The sequence below is a fragment of the Octodon degus genome, unplaced genomic scaffold, assembly GCF_000260255.1.
Source record: "Octodon degus isolate 3935 unplaced genomic scaffold, OctDeg1.0 scaffold00228, whole genome shotgun sequence".
NCBI lineage: Eukaryota > Metazoa > Chordata > Mammalia > Rodentia > Octodontidae > Octodon > Octodon degus.
The window spans coordinates 757,003-781,998 of NW_004524804.1; the positions used below are offsets into that span (position 1 = coordinate 757,003).

A 24,996-nucleotide genomic window follows, 5' to 3' on the forward strand; every position below is an offset into this window, starting at 1 on the left:
AGATGCATCATAGATAAAATAAATCAGGACTAATTGTTCTACTGTAGACTGGAAAGTCCTACTGTAGCAGTAAACATCTACAGTGACTATCTTGTTTATTATGAAGTTGTTGTAATTATTTTTTTTTATTTTTTTTAACATTTATTTATTGTGTGTGTGTGTGTGTGTGTGTGTGTGGCCAGCTCAGCCCACCAGGGGGCGTGGCTGGCTGGCATGTGGTGCTGTGGGATCGAACTGCGGTCCCTGTGCTTTGTCAAGCTTGTTTCAAGTAGGTGCTTTAGACCACTGAGCCATCTCTCCAGCCCCTGTTGTATGTTATTGATTATCTTTTTAGCAGTTTAAAAACTGACTTTGATGTCTTTCCTTTAGGTTATTAGGTATCAGTTGTGGAAATTCCAGGCAGTAGGTACAGATCGTCCAGCACAATGTTAGCATGTAGTTTGTAGCTATTGTTTATATAATTTGAGTGATGCCATACAGTAAAATGGCTTAAATAATGGCTTGAAACATTGGTTTTGACGCCAGTATTTAGGTTTGAAACGTTACTGATGTTGAGACATGACAGCTTTACAAATGTGAGCGCTGTATCAAAATAGTAAACTGAGTGAGATCATAAAAATGGTGGATGTACAGTGTATTTTATAATTTGGTGCAATTTGCTATTTTTGTGTTATTCTAATGAAAAATAAAATTTTGGCACATTACAAGGACGCAAAAACAAAAATTCCAATAGTTTATTCATCTTAAAAATATTTAAATTTAATACTGGAATATGTTCAGCAAACAATCTCACACAAAGAACATCTCTGCTTTATGAAGGATTTTTTTTTTCTTTTTTCAGGAGAGAGGAAAAGGTCTGTGGGATAAGTTTATTTAGTATGACTTCAGCTGACTAAAAGCAGGTGTGAGTAGATATCTCAGACATCAGATTTCTAGCTGTTTGGTTGACCTGTTACTGGTTCTCAAGGCCCTGTGTTTTGATACTATTTAAATGACTCATTATATAGCGGTCCTGTTTCAAATAATGACACATCTATGGTGCATAGTTGTAATTTTTTCTGTTACTAACTTTTCTTATGCTAACACCTTTTTAACTTACAAGAAAACACACAGCATAATATCACTGTGTGTGCAGAAATAGAATTCGGTATATCCTGTCTTTGCCTAAAGATTTTATTTTTTTTAAATCAAATTGACAGATATAATCACTTGTACATATTTATAGGGCTACAGGTTTTTCTTGTTTTGTGTGATTCATTTATTTACTTTTTGAGATAGGGCCTGGCTACATAATGCAGTATAGTGTGGACTGGCCTCCTGCCTTCCTGCTTTAGCCTCCCCAGAGTGGGGTTCACAGGCGTGTTCTGCTACATCTGCAGCTTAACAGTTGTTGCAGTCAGGCTGTCATCAGTGAAGAGTTTATATCAGTGCAAGTATAAAAACAGGTATTTTTATTTTAGCATTTTGGATATTGACCATCAAACAAACTTATTTTGCAAAATTAAACCTACCCTGGTCACAGGGTGATAAAATAGTCAAATCAAGTAAATCCAACAACTGGAGAATGAAATGAGGCAGTGGGAACTTGGCAGCTGTGGGTTAGTGCTCCCACGCTATTCTCACTATGTGAGAAGGGCAGAAGTTTTTTAAGTCCAAGCTGAGCATAGTGCTCAGGGTCCCTGGTTGTGGGCCTGGAGGAGCCCTTGGCTCCCAGTGGAAGGAAAAGTGTCTTGCATGGGGTAAATGCTGATCACATGTGCGTCCCTAGTGTCTTTGCTTCGAGATCTTAGTCTCCTTTCTGTTGTTCATCTGGCTGGGCTCCAGGATCACTCTGACCAGAGAAGTTAGCTAGCTTTTTGCTACAGAGCTTTCTGCCACTCCAGTAGGAACTTAACAATTCTAGACATTTCCTAGGGGTTAGGGTAGTGTCAGTTAAGGTCCCTTATGTAGTTAGTGTTTACAAGGGAAAACATTTAATGTAGGACCTAATTTATAGGATTACCTTGGAATTTTCACCCGAAGAATCAAATGCAGAAGATTATGGGAAATTTTTGTACCCAAAATTTCCTAAAAAGTAAATAGAGAGACCCAAAGACCCCAGCTGAGGGACTGGATCCCATGGCAATGTGCTCCATGTGTCCAGCTGGAGGCCCAGAGCCCCTGACCATGTCCCATGCAAGTCTTTATCAAGGATCTGCACTGGGAAGGCCCCAGGGTTATTAGTGGAAGCTAGAAAGTTTGTGCCTGCTGAGGGATCTGCCCTGGAGCCAGGAGCTGATGCTTAAGGTAAGGACCAGAGCTCCCCTGAAAGTAGATAGCCTGGCAGTGTCAATTATGGACTACTGAACTCTTGCTGAGTTCACACACCTATACTATTTAAATGACGGAACTAAACAAAAAAAGGGGATACAGATGAATGACCATTTTGTATCTGTGTATTCAAAATGGTTAGATAGATATATAGCTACATTCTCTTAGTTCAATAAATAGAGTGATTTGTTCTAATAGTGTTTGTAAATAGGATCTCATGTGTGCATCTTGTATAACAACCACTGGGAAGACAGTATGCAATATTGAAACTCCTACCAATTTGATTTGCAGCTGTCTCATTGCTATTTGTTTCTCAATAAAATTATGGAAAACAATTAAAAACTGTTTAAAAAAAAACAGTATGGTAGCCATTCTCAGCAACAATGAGGACCTGAGCTCTTGTGACAGTGAGGACGCTGAGTCCATAGCAGGACAGCCAGAGGGACAAGCTTCCGGAGGCTCGACAGCACCATCGTCTCCTCCAGTTCTTTTGTACTGCTGGCACCCATCCTCGGGAAGGCCTTCTGCACTCAGCATCGTGCTCACTCAGTCCGTGGGGTGTTCCAAGCTGACCTTTAGTTCATGTGCCTTTCTGGGAGCAGACAGTTCTTTTCATATGGTGTACATCATCTTGTTTCTGTAGGCATTTCGTATATGCACAGAAAAATCCCAACAAAAATTGAGCTATGACAAATTTTTTATAAATCCTACACAGATCCATGCGGGGGAGGGGAGCATGTGGAGGGGTTGGTCTTAGAACTTCCCGGGCCGACCCAGGATGGAGTACAGAGGATGCACATAGCAGGAGGCAGCTGCTGCTCCTGGCGTGCCTGGAGGGCAAGAGCTGGGTGCCTTGGGGACAACTGTAACTGTTGTCAGGTGCAGGTGGGGAAGAGCAAATGCTTGGGGAGCATTTTAATGAAATCTGCTGACCAGTGGATGTATTTCAGCACAGTGGAACACTATCTGGGTCCCATTTGTTTTTTTGTGATGCGAGAGGGGAATGCTAGGAAATTCCATGCCAGTGAAAGTGTGCAGCAGGTTAAAGAGCCCTCTGGGAAGTGTTTTTTAGAAGAGCAGCCTCCACAATGGTGTTGGCAGGGGCAGGAGAGAAATTGACAAACCATGGCTCATTTTTTTTAGGAGGAAATTCAGTGTGAATTGAAGCTGTGCTTTAGCAGCTTTAAATGTTCAGCAAACAGAGTTCAAGTTTAAGAGTTACCTGTAAAGATGGGTTTGAAGCACAAATTGCAGGATCTAATGAGAGGATCCTTCTGAAGAAGAGGAGACGTTCAAGGAGGAGGCTCTTGCAGCCCTAAGGCCCCCCAGGGGCGGGGCTGGCCAGACACAGTGCCACCCTCCTGAAAGCTCCCATGCTCTGCCTTGGGCCTCCTGCTGATTGCTGTTCAGCTGCCTTTCCTAGTGGAACCCAGGCCATCACAAGTTGGAGGCCTAGACCACTGGGTTACGTGCCACGCTTTTAACATTTGTAGCAAGGACGGGATTTTTGCTGTTTTTTATGCTAGTGCAGTCCTAGACTCTAATGTTTGTGGCTGTTCTTGATGGGGGGTGGAGAATACATTACTTTGTTTTAAAGGTAGCATTGGTTGTGTTGAAGAAGCAGGGGCAAGGGTCAATGCTCCAGGGCTGTGAAGTAACTGGCAGTGGAAGAAGTGGCCCAGAGATGCACTTCTCTGCCAGAATGAAGACAGAGGAGTGAGACTGGCTGGAGATGCTTTGGGGGTCAGGAGGGGGCTTCTGAGGAGGGGAACTTGTACCTCTGTGAGAGCTGGGAGTGGTCCGGAGTGTTAGCAGGTTACAGATCTGTGTGCACTGACTGCATGTGCAGTTCTGCATGCTTGAATGATGTAGGCTTTTCAGAAAGGACATACAGAAAAGAGATATAGAAGAGAGGTACTCATTCTGGATTTTCTTTTAGCTTTTAAAATTTAAGCTTTGTTTTCGATACTGATAGTGAATGCAGAATCAACATGGCTATTTTGAGAGGAGTGAGGAGAAATTAACTGATCTATCAGATTTTCTTCATTTAAGGGTTTTGCACTGAATTTTTTACTTAGAAGGTGCAAATATATATGGTAAAATCTTCACTGGTGTGGTAAAACAAGTGTTTGTGAAGGCCAGACATGGGTCATTTCACTATGTATACCATTTCCTTTCATGAAAAACAGCCACGCATCAGTCCAGCCAGTGGACAACAGTGCCCTGCTTCTGGAAGGAGAGCAGAGCAGATGGTGATTTATCTGCTCTACCTGTTAGGTTTAAGCAGATAATAAATGATATCACACGTTGTGTAATTTGGTATAGTTCTGTAATATTGGTGGTTAGATTTTACTTTGCTGACATTTTGCTAAAAATGAGGACTAGCTTTAATTCAATGAAGCTTAAAAGATATGGTTTGTATATAGTCCTTGAAAATTTTCATTCTGTCAGGTAATTTCGTAAAACTTTTGGTACCATTTCTCCACATTTTTAGAACTTATCTGGGGGCTATCGTCAGAGTGGCTTGGAGAATTCCACAGGAAGTTATCTCCTTATATCATTGTACTATGTTGATGATATTGAACCCTGATTGAGTTTATATAACCAACTCCTCCACTAAGCCTAGTTCCCAGTGAGTGTTGAATGTTTTCAAAAGCTAAATCTCCCAAGAAAGGAGCACATGTAGTGTTAAGAAGAATATGCTTACAGCTGTGCATGGAGGCACACACCTGTAGCCGGACACTTGGAGGCTGAGGCCAGAGGAGTGACAGTGTTGAGCCCAGCCCAGCCCAGCCCAGGCATAAAGCATTCTTTGATGCGCTGCTACTAGGCGCCTGCTCTGTCTACAGAAATGGGATTAGGTACTTCACCTTTGCTTTAGTGAGAACCTGTTCCAAAATGAAATTAAAAGAAGAAAAAGCATACGGCAGCAGATATTCCTGATGACCACCCCTGCATGCACTCAACAGATAGAGCTGCTGTGTTTCTGTGGAGGACCAGTGAAGAGAGAAGCTGCTGCCTGACCCCTGCCCGGGCCTGCTGCCTGGGTGGCAGTCAGATTTGGAGGCAGCCTGGGGCAGGTTAGTGGGAGCCGGGCTCACATGGGTCCTGCCGAGTTGGGTTTTGTATCCAGAAGCATGGAAGTATTAGTGCTTTTTGGTAAAAAGCACTGTTATGTTTTGTTATTATTGAGCTGCAGTAAATTTAAGTACCTCAATAAAATATAGTTTGGAAACAACAGTACTCTAAAGGAGTAGCTGATCACGTTTCTGTAGATAAAGCAGGTGCTCAGTAGCAGCACGTCACAGACTTTGGCGGAGTAGTTTGCTCGGTTGGGAGCCTGAGGATGGAAGGCGGGAAGAGAGGAGTGTTGGTGTGAGCTGGCAGTGCTCACAGTGGTAGAAAACCGTTGTTGGATTGGGCTAAGACTTCTTGCCCCATGATTCAGGATTGAATTTCTGTCTTCATTGCAACTATTCTAAGCCTCCTTTGTTTGTGTAGCGCCAAGATTCTGTGTCCCAGACCTGTGTCCCAAGAGGACATCCTAAGGCTGTGGGCTCAGCTTTGCACTTGAGGAGAGTGTTCAGTGCTGTTACCATAGAGGCAGCTGTGAGTAGGGAAGGAATAAAATCTGAGCAAGCTTTGGATTTCCCTGCAGCCCAATCCCTACTGAAATTTTTAGAAGTTGTCATTTTTGGTAGGAAAACATGTTTTCCTATTGTGTTTTCTTTCAGTAGTTTTACAATTTTGGGTCTGATGTTAAGTCTTTTTCACTTTGAGCTGGCCTTGTATGTGGTTAAGGCAAGGTTCTAACTTCATTTTTCTGCATGTGAATATCAAGTTTTCTCAACACTGTTTATTGAAAGTACTGTTATTTCCCAGTAAGTGTTTTGGGAACAGTTGTGAGTCAGTGGACTGTAAATATATGGATTTATTTCTAGGCTCTCTGCTACAGTGTGGCAACAAGAGTGTTTTACCTTAAAATCAGAAATTATCTAAGGACATAGAAACAAAATGGGAAAATCTTATTTTGAGTTTGCCACAGGTAGTATCTGCAGCTTCCCCTCCCCTATTCTGTCAGGTGAGTTTTGTAGATTATGGGTGCCTTTCACCCCAGGGCTCCCTTCTACCTCCTTAAGCACCTACTGAAGATTGGGGAATAGGGCCAGCCTGATAGCTCAGTGGACTACAGCTTAGGCAGAGTGCAGCGCCTAGGTTGGATCTTGGGTGTGCCATGCCGGCCCACCTGCAGAGCTCACTAAGATGGTGATGGAGACTGGGTGTGGCGGTGCACGCTTGCAATCCTAGCACTTGGAAGGCTGACAACAGGAATCACTATGGGTCTGATTTACATAGTGAGACCCTGAAGACTCTGTCCTAAATAGAAGAGAAAAAAAAAAAAAAAAAAAAAAAAAAGAAGAAAATTGGGAAATAGTAATGGTAAGTAACACTTGACCAACACGATAAGGGTCTGTTACGCTGCACGGGGCCGTGGCAGGCCTGCCCTGTGAGCACTGTGGGCCATGCACGGCCAGCTGGGCTGAGTCAGACGCTAAGGGTTATGCGGCCAGGACCACACGTGCCTCTCAGCACTGTGCTGACCAGCAGGGGCCGCAGGACTCATTCTGACACCTGCCCTGTGCAGAGCAGCTTCCTACATCTTCTAGAAATTGTCCATTCTCTTCCAAGGCCCAAAATTTCATTAGATGCTTCAAGTGTGAGAGGTTTTTGTTGTTGTTGTTTTTTTGTTTTTTAACAAAAAAGGTCTTGAGATCTTTTGAGCAGAGATTATGAAACACCTGGAAGCTTTCCTTTGGAGAGTTTTGTTTGAGATAGTGTCTTAAGAACTGGAAGAGGTAGATAATCTTGGAATCCTAAAGTCACCCCACCTCAGTAGATCACTAGGTAGGTATTAGAGGTACCAGTGTCCCAAGTTTTACACTGCATCTAGCAAGACTGGCCTTTGAGAAATTAGAAGCCAAGATGTAGTTAGAAATTAGAAAAATGAAGATAGGATATGAAACAATGAACTACCACCTAGGATCAGTATAATTTCAAATACAGTAAGGACAAAAGAAGGAAGTTTATTATCAGTCCCTCTTTAAGCTTTCTTAAAAATTTTTCAAGACAGTATTGCCATATAGTGTAGGCTGGTCTTGAACGTACTGTGTAGCCCAGGTTGGCCTCAAAATTCACAGCAATCCTCCTGCCTCAGCCTACTGAGTACTGAAATTACAGGTGTGTAGCACCAAAGTAGCCTGTGATCCTGAATAAAAGTAAGCTGTTTAAAGGGAATGCAGCAGTAGCTTTATTAAGGACCTCACCATCCTGTCTTATTATTTTCTCATTTTGCTGGGGCCTAATGAAGGTTTTCTTGTGGACCTGCATTTGGAAGCACTGCCCTAGTGTTTTTTGAAATCTGTTCTTTACCAGCTGAAACCTAACAGCCTCTTTTCCTTTTTGCCTATGTGGATCTTAAAGTTGTAGAACACAGTAGCCAGTAAACAGACCCAACTGCACTTTGTAACTCTGGCTTTGAAGCTACTTACATTTTTACTTCTTTACAGCACTGTTAGGGACCTCGGGTGGAGCCGTGGGTGGAGCTGTCTCAGTCCTTCCTGTCAGCACCCTAACCCTCTCCTTAACCCTCAGGGAAATGTGTTCTCAGGAGGGCAGGAAAGCAAGTTGGAGTTTAGCTTCATGGAAGCATTCAAAAGTAGGATTTGATTTTTTAAAAATTTATTATTTTTTGTATGTGTTTGGTATGGGGGTCTCACTATGCAGCTTGGACTTACAGTGATCCTCCTGTTTTCAGCTTCCCCAATGCTGGGATTACAGGCCTGTGCCACCATACCGGGTCTCGGTGGCTGGCTCAGTGAGCCCGGGCGGGGCTGGCATGACATGTTGTGCCAGGGAACAACCCCTATCCCTATGCTTGCCTAAGCAGGCGCTTAGTCCGCTGATCTATCTCATCAGCTCTCAAAAGTAGGTTTTAAAAGGGAAGATTGTGACAGGTTTATTACTTCTTTTAATGGAGTATTTGGTTAAAAACATAAAATGCTGTATCAGATGCAGGTTTAAAAAGTCTCCAGTTCTCTAAAATCCAGTGATATGCTGCAGCCTCCCTGTCCTCCCCAGATATTTATTTGGTTGGGTGGCTGAGCTGCATTTTTCCTGTTCCTCATGCTCTGTGTTAAATTTGAAGGAGACAGTTCTGAGCAGAACCTAGTGTTTCATTAACATCCTGCTTATTTCTGATCTGCAGAGGAGGAAGGTTTTAAATTCCGTATGTGAAATGTTCTGTCCTCTTGAGAAATAAAAAGCTTGAGAATAAGCAGTAATATTGGTGGTTGGATGCTTGGTAAAACATTCAAGATGGAAAAAACAGATGTCAAATTATTTTTGTCTTTTGTCCTAGAAAAATGGCAGCAATGAAGTTTTGTATATTTAAAGCTTCCTCTGAGAGAGTGCTTCCCTCTCTTGAGAGGCCGCAGGGAGACGAAGCCCCAGGGCCCGAGCCTTTGAGACTGTGGCACTGAACCCAAGCCCGGATCAGCACTGCGGGCCCTGTGTGGCTTGATGTGACTGTGTGAGCAGAGGTAGGCACTCACAGCAGATGAGGCGGCGCCAGGCCAAAGGCTCTGACCTGGAGTCGGAGGACAGTTAGGGTGGCAGGTGTTCAGTTGGTTTTTAAAAATTGAGAAATTTAATTTTAATTTAAAAGTTAAAGATAGTACAAGAATTGTTAAAAGGGAGCATGCACGTGCACCTGTGCTGCCTGTGTGTACACAGCTCAGTGATAGGTGACGTTGAGTAGAGGTCTACATCTTATCTTCAGATGGCATCATTCATAGCCTACTGGCCAAATACAGAGCCCTGAGGCCAGTGCAGTGATTCGCTGGTGTGTGCGTGGACACTTGGGTGAGGGTGCAGGTGAAGAGGAGTTCCTCGCATTGCAAGGGTGTCCTGAGGCTGTCCTGTCCCCAGAATGCAGCCCTGGTGCTGACACAGGCACTGTTCACTGGTTGGGGCTCCACAGTGTTCTTTGTTGATGGTAAATTGTAGATATTTCTGAGGGGAAATTGTAAGCGTCACAGTTGAAATCTGTTTGCTTCCTGCAGCCTGTTGTATGGTAGCTCAGGAGTCCATTTTGTAGTTTGCATGATAAAGAGGCATTTGCCTCAAGTTTAGGAGTTAGGGCCCCGGAGATGGCTCAGTGGAATAAGCGCTTTCCTGGCAAGGGCAAGGGCAAGGGCAAGGGCAAGGGCAAGGGCAAGGGCAAGGGCAAGGGCCTGAGTTCAATCCCCGGTTCCGGAAAAAAAAAAAAAAAGGTTTAGGCCTTACTGTGAAAACGATGTGAGGTCGTTGTGGGAGGCTGAGTGCAGAGGATTCCCAAGTTTGAGCTCAGCCAGGGTGGCTTAGAAAGACTCTGCCTCAAAATAGAAAATCCAAGGTGTTGGAGATATGTAGCTCCCTGTGAGGCTGCGTCGGGGCGAGAGCGAGAGCTTCTCGGTCAGGGTCTGTGGCACTGAGTGGCACTGACATCAACAGTTTTCCTGTGTGTGCACACGCACATGCGTGTGGGGAGTGCTTCCAGCAACCCGCGCCCACCACTTGGGCCAGCCTTATGAATTTTAAGGAAGTTACAGACCTGGAATGTTTTTATTTAAGGATCTTAACTGACATCTTGTACTCCGAGACATTTGCTTCTTACATCTTAGCACGTGATGCACCCTTGGGTGAGGGCTAGGGTATGATAAAACTTCCCGACCGAGGGTGATGGAAGCGACACTTTCAGCAGTAGTGCTGGCCAACTTGCCCCCCTTCACCCCTTGCTGAGACGCTGCAAGCAAAGAATTGGGGACTCGAGGACCCGAAACTTTGTGAACGGCGCGTATTTGGATTCACGAAGGACCCATGCCCCATGCTGCCACCTGGTGGCTGTTTGCAGAATGGTCCCCGGGCGGTTTCCCCAGCCACCCTCTAGTTCCCGGTGCTGCCCTCGCGGCGCTGCTGCCCTCAGTCCCTGCCTCAGCACACTGTGGGTAGGGCAGCAGCTCTGCAGGGCTAGAGCTGGAGAGAAGTCGTCGTCTTTGTCCAAGATGTTTGCTATCTGAGGAAAGGGCCTGCGTGAGGGGAAGTGCTGAGAAGGGAGCGGTGGCTGCCTCGGAGAGCCGGAAGGGAGGGGCCCGCTGTAGGCAGGTGGGCGAGGCTGAGCGGGCCCCCTGGGGAGGTGCGGGCCAGCGGAGCAGCGCGGTGGGCGGCTCTCGTGCTCAGCTCTGAGGAAGACTCTTGCAAGGCCTTCCGCGGGAGCTCTGGGAGCCCGCAGGACTGAAGTGGACAGGCGTCCCTGCGACGCCTTGTCGGAAACTGTGGCTGATAAAACAAAAGTTTGTGCAGGAGGATGGCCGGGCAACCTCGACCCATTGTGATCTCTTATGTCGGTGAATTACTCAGTACAGCAGGTTTCCTGTAGATGAAGTCTTTAACGTGTGTGTTGCTACAAGTTCTGGTGCGCATGTTTCAGGAGACGATGGATATAATAAGTAACTTGCTTTGGAATGTCACCCTCATTAAAAAATCCAAGAATGATGCTAAATAAGTTAGGCTTCCAAAGACAGTTTCAGTAACTGGGAAATTTCTTAATAATTTTCGGTGTTGAAAAGATCCAGATGAAAGTATTTTAAAGAATTCTTTTAAGTGTAGAGCATTTGTGACTGGAGCACAAAATAACAAAATGCATGCAGACATCGTTTGAGGACTTCATTTTTTGGCGCTGGCTGGGTATGGCGTGAGATCAGAGGCTCCTGTGTGCGAAGGTCAGAGGACAGAAAGTGCTGGTAGGCCCTAGCCTGCAGGATGTCGTTTCCCAGCTTTGTCTGTCTTTTAATTGGTACTAGCCAGTCATTTGTGGAGGAAAAAGGATGGTCTTGAAATTGAAAAATATCAGATACTTTCCTCCTCATTCTTAAGGGTATGAGATTTCAGACCAGTGAAGTTTACTATTTAGGAAGTTTACTAATAACTGATGTGGTACATTATATGTTGATAACCCTTTTCTTTAACCTTGATGTAGAAACCAAGGGCTGGTTTTGTTCCTGGCCTGCATTGTGCAGCTCAATCCCTAGCACTGAGGGAAGCTCCTCAAGAGCTACTGTTTCCACATATTTGTATGTACATGTGTTATATGAAGCTTCGTGTAGTTATAGGTGCCCCTTGGCTTGCAAATACAGTCTCAGATATGGAGGGTCACACACCCCAAGTAGGGAGTGATGGGGCTCAGGATTTGATGCTGGCCTCGCAGCCAGTATTCCTTCTGCTACGACCTTCTTCTGAGGGTGGTTCTCTTAACATGTTTCAGTATAGAAATATTTGACATCTCCTAAATAAAACGTTAAAACCTAACCGTCATGTCAATAAACACGACAGCACGTGTACAACACTGTCTGTCCGCCCCAGGAGATGATAGCCTTGGATAAGCCAGCTCTTTAAAAACCCTCATTGATGTTTGACACAGCTTTCAGACTCTTTGCTAGTGATCTTTTGCCCAGAAGGAAAAATCCTACGTTTGTGTCATTGCGAGCTTGTCTCTGATGGATCCCCAAGGGAGCCACTTTGGCATCTGTATAGTTCCTGGGCTGTGACTGCCATCACCGCCAGCTCAGTGCTCCTTTGACTTCCTTCTTGGTTTTAACGCTGTGGACCTGTCCTGCCGTCACACAGGCTCTGCCTCCACTTCCTCAGTGCTTCAGAGCCTAAAGGAATTGAGTTACTGTCAGATGTACTCTAAATGTCCATGTGTGACATGCATATGTCACCCATTTCAAAGGAAAGCTTTCCCATTGTGCAGTGCACAAGAATTCCCTTCTCCGTCATTGTTATTGCATGAAGAGACTGAGAAGCTGGGAAGGACTCCAGCACTGTGCGTGAGAAGCGGGCTGGAGGTGCATTGGTGCCGTTACTTCCCGCACGCCAGAGGCTATACTGAGATGCACTGCGTGCCACTAGGGAATCCTGATTCCAGGGAGCAGGTGGAAGGAGAGCTAGTTGACGTGAATTACAAGCTTGCATGTCCTGTTAGGTTCTGAGCCGGCCTCCACGGCCCTGGCCTCTTTCCCCTGGCTGCTCTGCTCAGACAGGGAAAGCCCCTGGAGGGCTGGGGACCTGTGAGGCGAAGCTGCTTTCCATGGTGCTCAGACTCCAGTACCTTGGGCTTTTGACTCTGCATTACTTTGGGGCAAAAGAGGGTAGAGGGGAGTGATTCCTAGGAAAACTTCACTGAGTTTGGCTTTTCAGTCTCTGTAGGACTGCAGTAGTTTCACAACTTCCATCTGCCTTGAAATACTTGGCTGTTTTTGCATAGAGGATGTCCTGAGAGCAGAAGGAAAGCCTTACTGTTCTAAAAGGCACTGCTTCCTGGGTAGAGCAACATGTTCCTGTTTATGCTCCAAGTCTAGAGAAGCTTTTGGGGGAGAATAGCGTACACTTTTAAAAGTCCCTTAATGTAGTAATGGTGTGTGAATTTTGTGTGCCTTGGGAAGTATAGTTGGGGAGGTTAGAAATCTCTTGCTTTGCCTATCAAGGTTTCTTGACCAGAGATAGAAATGGAAAGAAACACTGCAGGTGACTTAGCTCTCTAACATTAGAATGCAGAGCATTGAACTCCGGGGCCTGCATGTCCCTGGGCTGTGAGGGAAGCCCTTGTTGGCTTGATCTGAGGTGTAGCAGATCCCAGGGGGTGTGAGTGCCGCTCTCGTGCATCTCCCTTTCCCTCCCATCTTTGTTCTTTGCTGGATTCAGGCAGTTCTAGTCCATGCCAGCCAGCACACATTGACAGAGGGGAGGCTGCTAGCTTAAGAGGGTGCTCCTGGGCAGTGGAACAGGTTGCTGGGTGCTGCCTCTGGCCCGAGTCTCCGCCACACGATACTCTTTGGCATCCTGCCCACGTCTCACCCTGTGATGACATTTGGGCTGGGGGACACAGGTGCTGACAGACTGTTCCCACACCAGCCCCTCCCTCCCATGTCTGCGTTCATAGGCTTGCTGTCTCCCTTTAGGCCAGGCTAATACCCTGGGTCAGTGTAGAGCTGTCAGGGGCAAGAGTCAGAAGGGCAGCCTGTGTTCTTTTCTGATTTCTCTCCATCTGCCTTGCTCCTCTCGCCTCCCAGCAGTGCCTCAGCATGGGTGATCTGCTGCTTGGAAAAGTGTAGTTAGAGAGACACTCACATACTCCTCCTTCCTGCAGCTGGTTCGGCTAGTCTGGAGTCCAGAGCTTTCCTTCTTGGGGTTGGGGAGCGGAGATTCTCCTGTCCGCCTCTTTCCTGCGCACCGGTCTGGTGGTGCTGCTCCTCAGGGTTAGTGTGGGGTGTTGGTGCCTTGTCCCTGCACCCTGGCTCCCTACTCGTGATGAGGACAGCGAGGAAAGCTCATTTCCATAGAAGATCTGTAGTGTCATCTGGCTCAGGCCCCACTGCGGTGCCTTCTGTTTGGGAGAGTGGCGCGACTGCTCCCCGAGGTCGCCTTTGCCTAAGGAGCCACTTCAATCCAATGAGCTATTTAGCCATCCCGACATTTTATTTTTAATCCTGATAAATTTTATATAGATCAGGTATTTTTCTTAATACATCATAATAGTGTTTAAAAATATAACAACAAATTTAGACTGCAAGTCTTATTATCTTAAAAAATGTTAATTCTTTGTGTGGTTCCATTAATTATTTAAATCATTTGCAACTTTAATATTGAAATTTAGGTGCTCATAGAGTTGCCACTGTTCTTAAATGTTTTTCTAAGGCTACAGAAACTTTTTCTTTGTTAAATTAAGTTTAATCCAGGAAGTGTGACTCCTGTGCTGAAAAGTACAAAACATTGTTTGAAAAGTGAGAGAAGACCCCAGTAAGTGGAGAATGGAGTGTTTCTTGGGTGGTGAAAATGTTAAAAAACTAGTGGCTTATTTACTTTAAAAGAATACATTTTATCGAATGTAAATTATCACCTAACGTGGTTACTGATAAAAAGATTTATTTTACAAATATTTAAAAATACATTTTAGATTTTAACTTTAGATTTAGAGGAGTAAATATCCATTTTAATTCTCATTACCACAAACCATCTGTAATCCTAGATATTAGAGTCTTAAAATACTAATTCCTTGCTAGAAAACTAAGCATGTTTGAATCACCGGTTGTTGCATTTTTACCTATTAACAACTTTTATAACTCTGAATCTTTTTTTCTATATATTTTGGTATGATCTAGAAAAATAAGATGCTTCCTTTTTTAAAAGAGAAAATATTTCAATTTACCTTTTTCTTAATGTATAAAATTACATTTTGGTAAGACTTGGAGAAAATTGATTTCATACTAACAGTTCTTTTAAGTGTACTCATGAAATAATATACACTAATTTTATGTTAAGAAAATAGATCAGTTGTGATATTGACAGATATCTGTGTTTTAAAATTAAAGCTTTTGCTATTTTGCTATAAGTGGCAGAAGACAGATAAAGAGTAAACTATGAAGAATTTATTTTAATAAATTTTTCCATTATTTTTTAAAAGAACAAATAGTATTTGTCTCTAATTATACTCCATTTCTTCACATTATGAATTTTGATACTTTATTATTTCAATTTATATTGGCTACCTCCTTATAAATATAACTTAAAAAATTTTGTCCATTTATTATTTCAGAAAGTTTTGTGCTTATCCCAAAGGCAGTTTTAATTTGTAGAAGTCTGCTTTTCTTGCAATGTTTAGTTTTAATGTCTGAGAAAATTTAATTTTTAAAATAGCTATCCATAGTATAATTTGTAATTTACTTTAGAAACCTTTTCCCCCTAAGAATTTTAGTAATTTCTGTTCTTTTCTTTGAAACAGGACCTGGAAATAGTGTATTCCTATTTACACGGCATGGAAGCCTTGTCCAACCTGAGAGAGCATCAGCTTCGGTATGTTATTGAAATGTAGTAATTGAGTGCTGGTATTTCATGTATTCATTTATTATCATTAGGCCTAAAGAAAGCATTATAAAACTGCTTTTTTAAAAACTCCTTGTAAGTTTAAAAAGTTGAGTTCAGTTGTTTTTGCACAACCTGTCTGTATTTCTGTTTTGGCAGTGCTCTTTGGCCTCTCTTGTGGGGTCCTCTTAGTCCTACTTTATTGAAAACATTGTCGTAGGAGACAGTTTGTCATGACTTTTTAAAAAAATTTATTTTATTTTAAATAGTTTGCAAATTGAAAATAAATTATTTGCAAACATAAATGAATATAACAATAAAAACTGTCCAAAATAAAAATGAAGAAAGAATTTACAGATCAGTCATAAATGACTTTCTGATAGTATTGGTTCCATTTATTTCTTTTGTATGTGTATGTTGATCACATACAGAAAGGAATGAATTCCACTTAGTGAACACACTAGAGAGGCATTATTTTCTTTCATGGCAAATAAAAATATGCCACTTAGTGCTGAATACATTAGAAACCAGGGGCACATGGCAGAGAGCAGCAGTTCATGGCAGTGCAGAACAGCACCAATGGCAACAGGCCAACAACGGCAACAGAGAGCGAGTCTGTTTCTCTGTCTGTCTTATATGGTATTCAGGCTCTCTGCCCCAGTTTGGGTGTAGCGCTCAACACCCATAATCTCAGCAGTACTAAGACCTGTAATCCCAGTGGATCATGAATTAATCTCAAACTCTAGAAGTCCCCATCCCATGACTGCATGAGGCTTTAGGGGGGACAACTAGACACAAACCATAACAAGTTTGTTCATGTAAAACTTTTATTACTTATCTGTGCTTTGTAATAAAAAATAGAAGTGAACTTACCTTCCGTGTAACAGAAAATAGAGGACTGTGGAAGGCGGGCTACTTATTAGCTGGGGCAGGGTGGGAAGAGCTTGTTTCCTCTAGCTGTGGCCAGCTGTGGTTCTAGCACTTTCTAATTATGACGGGAATATTTCTCCTATACTGTAGATTGCTCCTTTACTCTTTAAACACTAATTAATTTTTGAGCATGTCATTTCAGATTTTGTTGTTAATTGAAAAAAGTATCAGGAGGATTGAGTACTTCTAAAATTAAATTTTAAATGAAAATCATTTAAATTAAAGTAGATTGCAGATTAAGTGTTTAAAAATTCAGTTAAGTTTTATTAGAAAGGGTAAAACCATTGGGAGTTTAGAAGGTGGGTCAAATTAAAGCTAGTAATTTTTTCATTTGATATTTTATGATGACAACTTTCCTGAGATTTAGTGCTAATTGTTTATTTAATTAAACTCAGTCTTCAAATGCAAATGTAATTAGTTAAAATGCAAATACAAAGGTCATACTCTTACTGTGTTCTCTATATGAAACCGAACAATTGGATAATTTAGATACATTAAGTGTGTTTCATATGTGTGGGTGTCAAATTTAGATGACGAGAATTCTCTGCCATAAAGGATTTTTAATACTTTTTCAAAATTTCTAAAGTTATAAAAGTAGAGAAACAAAATACAGTTAAGTTCCACATACCTTTTGAAATTTTCCATTTCAAAGGTAATTTTTTTTTAGAAATAACGGTCAATTCAAGGGCGTAGTATAGTCTGTTCAAACCCTAGAAAGTCTGTTTGGAGCTTGAGAGAGCTATTTGTTGGCATGGAGTTATGGAGAGAGGGCTTTCAAATGTTTAGATCAGTTAGCCTGGATTAAAAGTCATATTTATGGACATCTGCTTAAACTAAGCTGGTTATCTAAGAACAAAATCAAGACACCAAATTATAACAGCAATCAAGCTACAGATCAACCTAAAGACTTGAATAATCTGCTTTATACATATTCCCATTTCTAGAAAAGATAGAAAACTTAGATTATTTTCTTTCAATTTTGTAAATTTTACCCAGAATTAATAGAAAACAGTCAGCTTTCCAATTTTAGAAAATCAGATGTTCTCAGTCATGATTTTAAATCTGTATATACATGCCGCACCCCGCCCTTTGGAGGCTCTGAGCCCAGTCCTGAACCTGACGCTGCTGGAAATCACATTTCTCAGCAGCCCAAAGGTTCCCTTGAGAACTAGGTGCTTACTCCCTTAATCCTTATAGACCAGGAGCAACATATTTGACAAGCAGGAAAAGTGCTGCACTTTTGAGCAGAGACCCAAAATTGCCCCCCCCCCCCAACTGCTGCAGGCTTTCTAGTAGCTTTTTGTTTGTTTTTGCACTGGGGATTGAACTTTTATATCCTAGGTAAGCTTTCTGCCACCGAGCTAGGTTTGTGTTGAGAACAACAGCCTGCTGAAAATACATACTTTGTTCATCACTGTAGGTGACTGTGATTAATTTATAGGCTCCCTTATGTCATTTTCTTTTAGGAATTCAGGTGAGATCAGTGTCCTTTTGCTAAACATTGGTTAGTAATGTTTAAAGTTAAACACTTTTTGGTACTACTTTATTGAAAACATTGTCATAGGAGACAGTTTGTCATGACTTTCTGATAGTATTGGTTCTATTTATTTCTTTTGTATGTGTACGTTTATGTTGATCGCGTGCTTACCAAGTCCTAGATGCTGATGGAGACTTGAGGCACATCGGTGACATAGATTGGACCCTGCCATCCCTGAATTTAGGCTGCTACAGGGATAGTTGGAAATGGTCAGCACTGTTTGATTCAGATGTTTGTGGCTGAGTATGTCAGCCATGGGTGCTGGGCTGCTCTGAGCTTGGAGTCAAAGTTGGTGACATTTGAGATGGAGCAGCCAAGCAGAATTTGTGCAGTGTTGAGGTGTCACGACTGCTGTCTGTGCCAGGGAGGCCTGCTGAGGAAGTTGGTGTAGCGGAGCCAGCACGGCAAGCTGGTAGGATCTGTATTCAAGAAGAAAGGAGTTTGGGTTATAACCATCATTGCAGAATTGTGAGATGGTGTGGTTTCTTTCTTTCTTTTTTGGTGGAATTGGAGATTGAACTCAGGCCCTTGTACTTGCCAGGGAAGCACTTATTCTACTGAGCCATCTCCCCAGCCCTGGTGTGGTTCCCCGTTTGGAAAGATCTCTCTGGAAGCCAAGTGGAGAATGGACAAGTGACTTGCAAACATGAAAGAAAGCACAAGGCTACTCCAGGATCCTATAAGAGACAGTGACCATGTAGTGGTGGCTGGGGTGTGGTTTTAGCGGAGGAGATGGTTGTCTTAGATGTTTTCTTGTTGCTGGGACAAAGTATGTGGCACTCACCAGTAGGTTTCTTTTGGCTCACAGTTGGTAGAGGGTTCAGTCCACACCCAGCTAGTTCCAAGGTAGGTGACGTGGCAGAGGAGGAGCAGCTCACTGTAGCGGTTGGGAGGAGGGACACCTGAGTTCCCCTTCCAGGCCACGCTCCAGTGGTACCCAGTGGTGGACTAGTCTGACACCACATACCCGTGAGCGCATGAGGCTTTGGGGGCACCACAGTGGAGAGTGACCAGCTCTAGTGGAGGACTCGTGGGAGCAGGTGCTGGCAGAAGGGTGGATATGAGGAATACTGGAGACAGGGAGTGTGCACACTTGGGTGCCACTGACTTGGGGAAGCAGACTCAGAATGAGAACGTCATGTTCTGTTCCGGACAGTGGACACAGGAGGTGGCCATTATAAGGTCAGGATTACTTGGCTCCATCTTGACTTTTTAAAAAATGTATTTGGTACGGGGTCTTGCTACGCAGCTGGGACTTGTGATCCTCTGTTTTCAGCCTCCCCAGTGCTGGGGATACAGGTGTATACCACCATGCCTGGTCTCAGTGGCTGGCTCAGCACGCCTGGGGGGTGGGACTGGGGCCAGCATGGCATGTGGTACCAGGGATCGAACCCTAGTCCCTGTTCTTGTCTAAGCAGGTGTTTGTCTGCTGAGATATCTCACTGGCCCTACTTGATTCCATCTTGATTAGAGTTTGGGTCTGGGACATCGCTTTAGAAGTCACCAGTATAGGAATTTAGTGTGATATCAGACACTGAGTTAGACTCTGGATGTGGAGAAGAGGACCAAGGGCAGCCTTTGGGGATGGCATGATCAGTCAGTAGAGGAGTGCTGCAGGAAAGGGCCGAGGAGACAGCCAACATGACCGATGAGCCCAGCAGAGCCCAGAGAAGATGTGTGTCCTGTGAGGAGAAAGGCGCATGTAAGTTTAGGCAGGGTTTTGATGACTAAAAGATGCCGACCATGTCTAGAGCCTTTGCTTGGCATTTGAGGACCAGCTGAGCAGTGGAGGTGGAGAATGTGGACAGTTCTAGAAGGAGAGTTTCTGTAATGGGGGAGTGATGTTGACACTTAACAGGAGAGGCAGATGGGAGCCCTCAACATGGGGGTGAAGCTGTGACCCTTCTGGTGAAGTGACTCAGCAGGAAGGGAGGGCAGCTTGCTGTGATTGTTGCCTCTCCTGTGAAGAATTGAGATATTCTTCAATATTGAAGTAATCTGTTCTGTGGTGTCTGCCTAGGATTTGCCTCTGCTCTGGGAATAGGGGCACTTGGTGGGCCTGATTTAAGAGGGGTGCTAAGGATGAGGCCCTTAGAAAGTTAAGAGCGCTACTTGCTCAGGAACAACCCAGCCATGGGGCTGGAAGATGGCCCCAGTTGCCAGGGACAAGAAGGAAGCAGCCTGGCCCAAGGTTGAGTAGAATGCTATTTACTTGGCACTTGGTCCTGAGAACACTGTGATGTGGGCAGGAAGGAGGGGCCTACAGAACAGTCTGGACACAAGTGACTTCCCCCGTACCAAAACACACTTGACTTTTAAGCTGCTGTCAGGATAGCAGGCACATTGCTGGCATTCATCGCTCCAGGGCCCAGGTTGTAGTGTTCCGCTTTTACAGTTGTGTTTATTTATAGCATGTTGGGAAAGCGCAAGGGCTACTGAGCCGGGTTCCTGTGGGCAGCCCTGTTTTTGTGCTTCTAGGTGACTGTGTGCCTGTCAGTCTGGATCCCTGCAATAGGGTGCCAGTTGGATGGGCAAAGAAGAAAAGCTGGGCTTAGCGAACAGAGGAGAGTTGGGTGTGTGTCGATCCTAGTGGGACTCTGTCTGGGGAGAAGCAGCCCAATGCCTACATCGGAGGTGCTGCTGGGCAGTCATCGTTGCGACAGCCGGCGGCACTTGCTCTTTGGGCCTGGCTCCCTCCCAGGAAGGAGAGCAATTGCAGCAGCCTGTTTGGACGTCCATTGTGACTGGTGCCGTGCAATGCTTCTTTGATGCTGTGCTTGGTACAATTTTGAATGTTTGAATACTCATGGTTCCATAATTTCACTATCTTTTCCTTGGCTGAATGAGCTGCCATAACGAATCCCAAGGCTTGCGTTTAGTCATTGGCCATAAACATACGGAGTTAATAAAAGTTTGCTTTTGTCTAGAACTCCGTGCTGGTAAGTAGTATTAATGCTGAGCTGTGAATGATGCTATCACTTTTTAAGTTAATAGGTTGTTCTTTCTACAACCTATTAGGGTTCCCTTTCAGTCTCTTTTTACCGTAGGGAACAGGAATTTGACCACACATGGAAACCACAGTATAAAGTACACTCCACTGAGTAAGCATGGCAAAGCTGGCATCTTACTAGATATTTGTTTCCTAGTATATCATTGTATTTAATTTTGTTAACATGGGTATGAATATTGTATAGCCTGGGGCTAATGAATAATGGTAATGAGCTCTGTAAATAATCTTAACTTTCAAGACTACATGATTTATTTCATTTTTTAAAGTCTTAGTGTTGTGTTACTCAGATGTTGAACTCCTTTCTTTCTCCCTTTTGCAGGTTAATGTGTGAAACTGTGAGATATGAAAGACACGAAGCAAATGAAGTTTTATACTAGTAAGTGTTTCTTTTGTGTTTTACAATGTATAATGCAGTGACTAAATTTCTTTATAAAGTATCAAAGGAGTATTAGTAAAGGTTGGCTAAGTCAGGATTACCTTGTTTTTGTGTTAACTTACTTTTCATGGATTAGAAATGTGAAATATTTCAACTGTTTCCTGTTGTAAAAGAGGAGTTTTCAGTCCTTCCTGATCAGTTCCCATTATCTTTATCTGTTAAGTGTGGGTTAGAGATACCATTGCATACTAGGAATGTTTGTCATTTTTATCCTTATGAAATAGTACATAGTCTTTCCAACAGGATAAAAGAAATATTCCCACAACTACACTGGATGAGATGGGAAGATGGCACATGTAAGGGGCATGTTTTAGTTAGTCTGTATGGCTTTCAGAAATAGGAAGATAAATTGCCCATGTCTTTTTGGGTATAGTTTCTTTTTTAAAATTGTACTGATATTCCTGCAAGAGGAGTAACATATTTTATAAGGAATGACAGCTGAGTCTTTAAGAATGTGATAAACACATAGTCGATAAATGACATTAAATATATAAACTGACTTACTGGGTGTACTGTTTGTTTGATCATGTTTGCCATGACTGAGTGTTCTGTTGACTTTGCTTCCTGTTTTTCAAAGCACTTACTACATAAGTATTCCCTTCCAGGTCTATTACAGGTATTATTATTGAATAAATAAAATACATGTTCTGTTCCTAAGAGTCCATAATCTGTTGAGGAGATAGAAGTAGGAAAATGACAGAAAATGGCAAACCAAGTAACTGTGGAAATGAAGATTTGTCCAGAGTCTTGGAAACGTTGTGAGAGGGAAAACATGTGCCTTCTGATCTAGGCGTCAGAAGTGTGCTCTTGTCTAGAGAGACATGTTTTTCATCCTCGGAATCAGAATGTGCAAAGAGACCCCTGTGGAAGAGGTCTGGCTTGACTTTTTTTTTTTTTTAAATGTATTTGCTACAAAGTCTCACTGCGCAGCTGGGACCCGCAGTGATCCTCCTATTTTCATTCTCCCGAGCGCTGGGATGCCTAGACTCGGCTTGACATTTTGAACACTCAGGCCAGTTTCATGCGCTTGGCCCTATGTCAGGAGACTTGCATTTATGTCCTCATTTCCTTTAAAAAATGGTCCTCACTTTTCCAGGCAATGGCAAGAGTGTTTTTCCTCTTTTTCTCAGTTACTCTTCTCTCATTGCTGGGACAATTACCCAACACTCAAAATGAAGGAAGGAAAGGTTTATTTAGCTCACAGTTACTGGAGGTTTCACTCCATATTCAGCTGGCTCCAAGGCAGAGCCGCACATGGCAGAGAGCAGCCATTCATGGTGGCAGCAAAGACCAAGAGTAAAAAAAGGGGTGGCCGCAGCTCTGGCAGCTAGCTAGCTTCTCTCTTCTTACATGGTAATGCACATTACCTGCCCCTAGGCAGGTGCAGTAGCCACACCCACAGTAGTCAATCACAAACTCCAGAAGTCTCCCCATGACTTCTCTGTGAGGCTTGGAGTGGGGCAAGTAGACACAAACCATAAGACCCTCTCAAATTGTCATTCAGTTCATTATGGAAAATTATAAAAACACAGTCTTATAGAGCATGGGTCCCCAAGTACTACTCACCATGCAACATTTCAGCTCATGGCCAATTATATTTCATCTTTGTGTCCCTCTGCCCATTATAAGTGGGCCATTTGGAATCAAATCCCAGACATCATAACCAGTGATGTGTCTTTGAAAGAGACAAAGTCTTGCTAAATTTCTTATTCATCCTTGGCTTAAACCTGAGATCTTCCTGCCTCAGCCTTTCAGATAACTGGAGTTCTACTGCATCCAGCTAAAATAATTGTTTCTTATAGGAGCATTAAACACTGTAGAATGAATGTACAAGTGGTATGTGTGAGCCTGGGACGAGTTCCTGACACTGAAGCAGTTTTGTGATGCTCAGTGCTAATGTCCTTTAATGTCCCCCCCCGGTGAAATGTGGTTTCAGCAGTGTTCATGACCGTGAGCTGGGGCAGACTTGGAACAAGCACTTCTGTCCCACTTGCTCTCCTAGGTGCTCTTTCTGCTTTAAGTCTACTTACTTACTCTTCCAGCGTCTTCCCAGGTGGCTGGTAACCCTTACTCCCCCTTCGCACAGGGAGAAACTGAGGCTGCCCAGGTCCCATTGGTGGAAGTTGGAGCTGCGCGTGAGCCTGGTGTCGTGGCTGTGCAGTGTTGGCTCTGGGCACAGGCAGCAGCATTGTCGAGCCTGTTGGTGCTGTGGCACCGAACAGGTGGTTATGTGCAGAGCAGATAGGTGCTCAGCGCTTCCTGCCCTGGGCTCCCGGCTGCTTATCCACGCTCTCCTGGGCCTGACAGTGCTGCTCAGGACCGTGCACTAGCATTTTAAGGAGGAGATTGCTGTGTCTGTAAACCTGTTTTTTGTTTTTTTGTTTTTTCTTTTTTGGTTGAACTAGGGATTGAACTCAGACCCTTGGGCTTGCCAGGCAAGCGCTTATTCTACTGAGCTATCTACCAGGCCCCCTGGTTTTGTTTTTAGGCTCAGTTTAGACAGCGGCTGTGATGGGCAGGCAGGTCTTACGTAATGACTTTGTCGCCTGACTTGGTTGTAGCACGAGCTTCCATTGTGCTGGGTCAGCACTGGTAAGCAAGGAGAGGCCCAAGGCAGCCAGTGAAACCTGACTTCCCAGGATCAAAAGCCAGAGCCTAATTATAGATGGGTATAATCGGATTCTTGGTATTGGGCCAGTCTGGTCCTTGAATGGGTGTGTTCCTACTTTGACCAGTGTGTGAGTTCAGTTTGAAAATGAAGGAACACCATGTTTGTGGAGGGCATAGATCTGTGGTGCCATACTTGGCAAAGTGCCCCTGTTGGGGACCTGTTGCCACCTTGTGGGGAAATGTCTTGTTTGTTGTCCTGTGTGAGCTTCGTGTGAAGAGCAGAGCACAGTCAGACTGTCGGAGGCTGCCAGACCTGGGCCATTTCCCTGTTGTGTTCGTGTGCTGGTGACTTCTGGTCAGTGCCATAGGACACAGTGCTCTTTGTTCCCCTCTGTGCTCGTTTTTCTCCTCTATGAAATGGAAAGTAATGGTTCCTGCCCTTCAGAGCTGTTCAGGCTGTCCCAGCACTGCACCTGTAACAGGAATGCAAATGGGGCGCTGTCAGATTGTTTGGATAATGTACATTTTTGTCTGTGAGTTTTTTAGCGTTAAACTTTTTAGTGCATCTCTAACTCCTGTGGGCCTCTGACTTTAATAAAGGGCAACAAGATGACAAGAATGCCTTTTTAAATTGTATTGAGATTAGGAAGATGCTGTCATTCTGATGAAATGCATCTTTCAAAATGAAGAAGTCACCATTTGGAATTAAGTTGTGTTTGCATTAGAAAGTTAGAAAAGATTTGTTGGACTTCATACGGTAGAAAAGGCTGTCTGGTGATTTTGGCCTTGTTTTCAGTCATTATGTAATGTGTGTTTAATATTTTGTATCTTGGGAAATCTCAGTGTGAGTTTCTAAACCAACCCGAAATGAGACATACAAACGTGGGAAAACAGGATATTGCAGTGGAGAGGGCGATGCCCCGTCCTGAGAAGGGAAGGTGCTCTGAGCAGCTCGTGGGAGCCTCCTCTGGCTGGCTGTCCTCTGGGCTCCCCTTGGCTCAGTGCAGGTGCTCATGGCCTTTGGGACAGAGACGCAGCCTCTGGGGAGGTGCACACAGCCCTGCCCCTGCGCTGCACACATGTGTCCCTCAGGGCCCTGTCCATTCTACACACACACCCAGCATGCACATGTGTGTACCTCTGTACCCCATCCATTTAGACACACCCAGCATGCACATGTGTGTACCTCTGTACCCCATCCATTTA

The 24,996-nt window shown here is 43.9% G+C and overlaps 1 protein-coding gene across 3 annotated transcripts in view; it reads left to right on the forward strand.

The window, feature by feature from the left end:
• The window catches only part of Rapgef2 (Rap guanine nucleotide exchange factor 2), a 225,185-nt gene that overhangs the window by 57,323 nt on the left and 142,866 nt on the right, over positions 1–24,996 (forward strand). For all 3 annotated transcript variants that reach the window (XM_023705753.1, XM_023705754.1, XM_012517899.2), the window contains exons 2-3: positions 15,188–15,258; positions 21,064–21,120. In XM_023705753.1, coding sequence (XP_023561521.1) covers positions 15,188–15,258; positions 21,064–21,120 — 128 coding nt within the window. The remainder of the gene's footprint in view (positions 1–15,187; positions 15,259–21,063; positions 21,121–24,996) is intronic.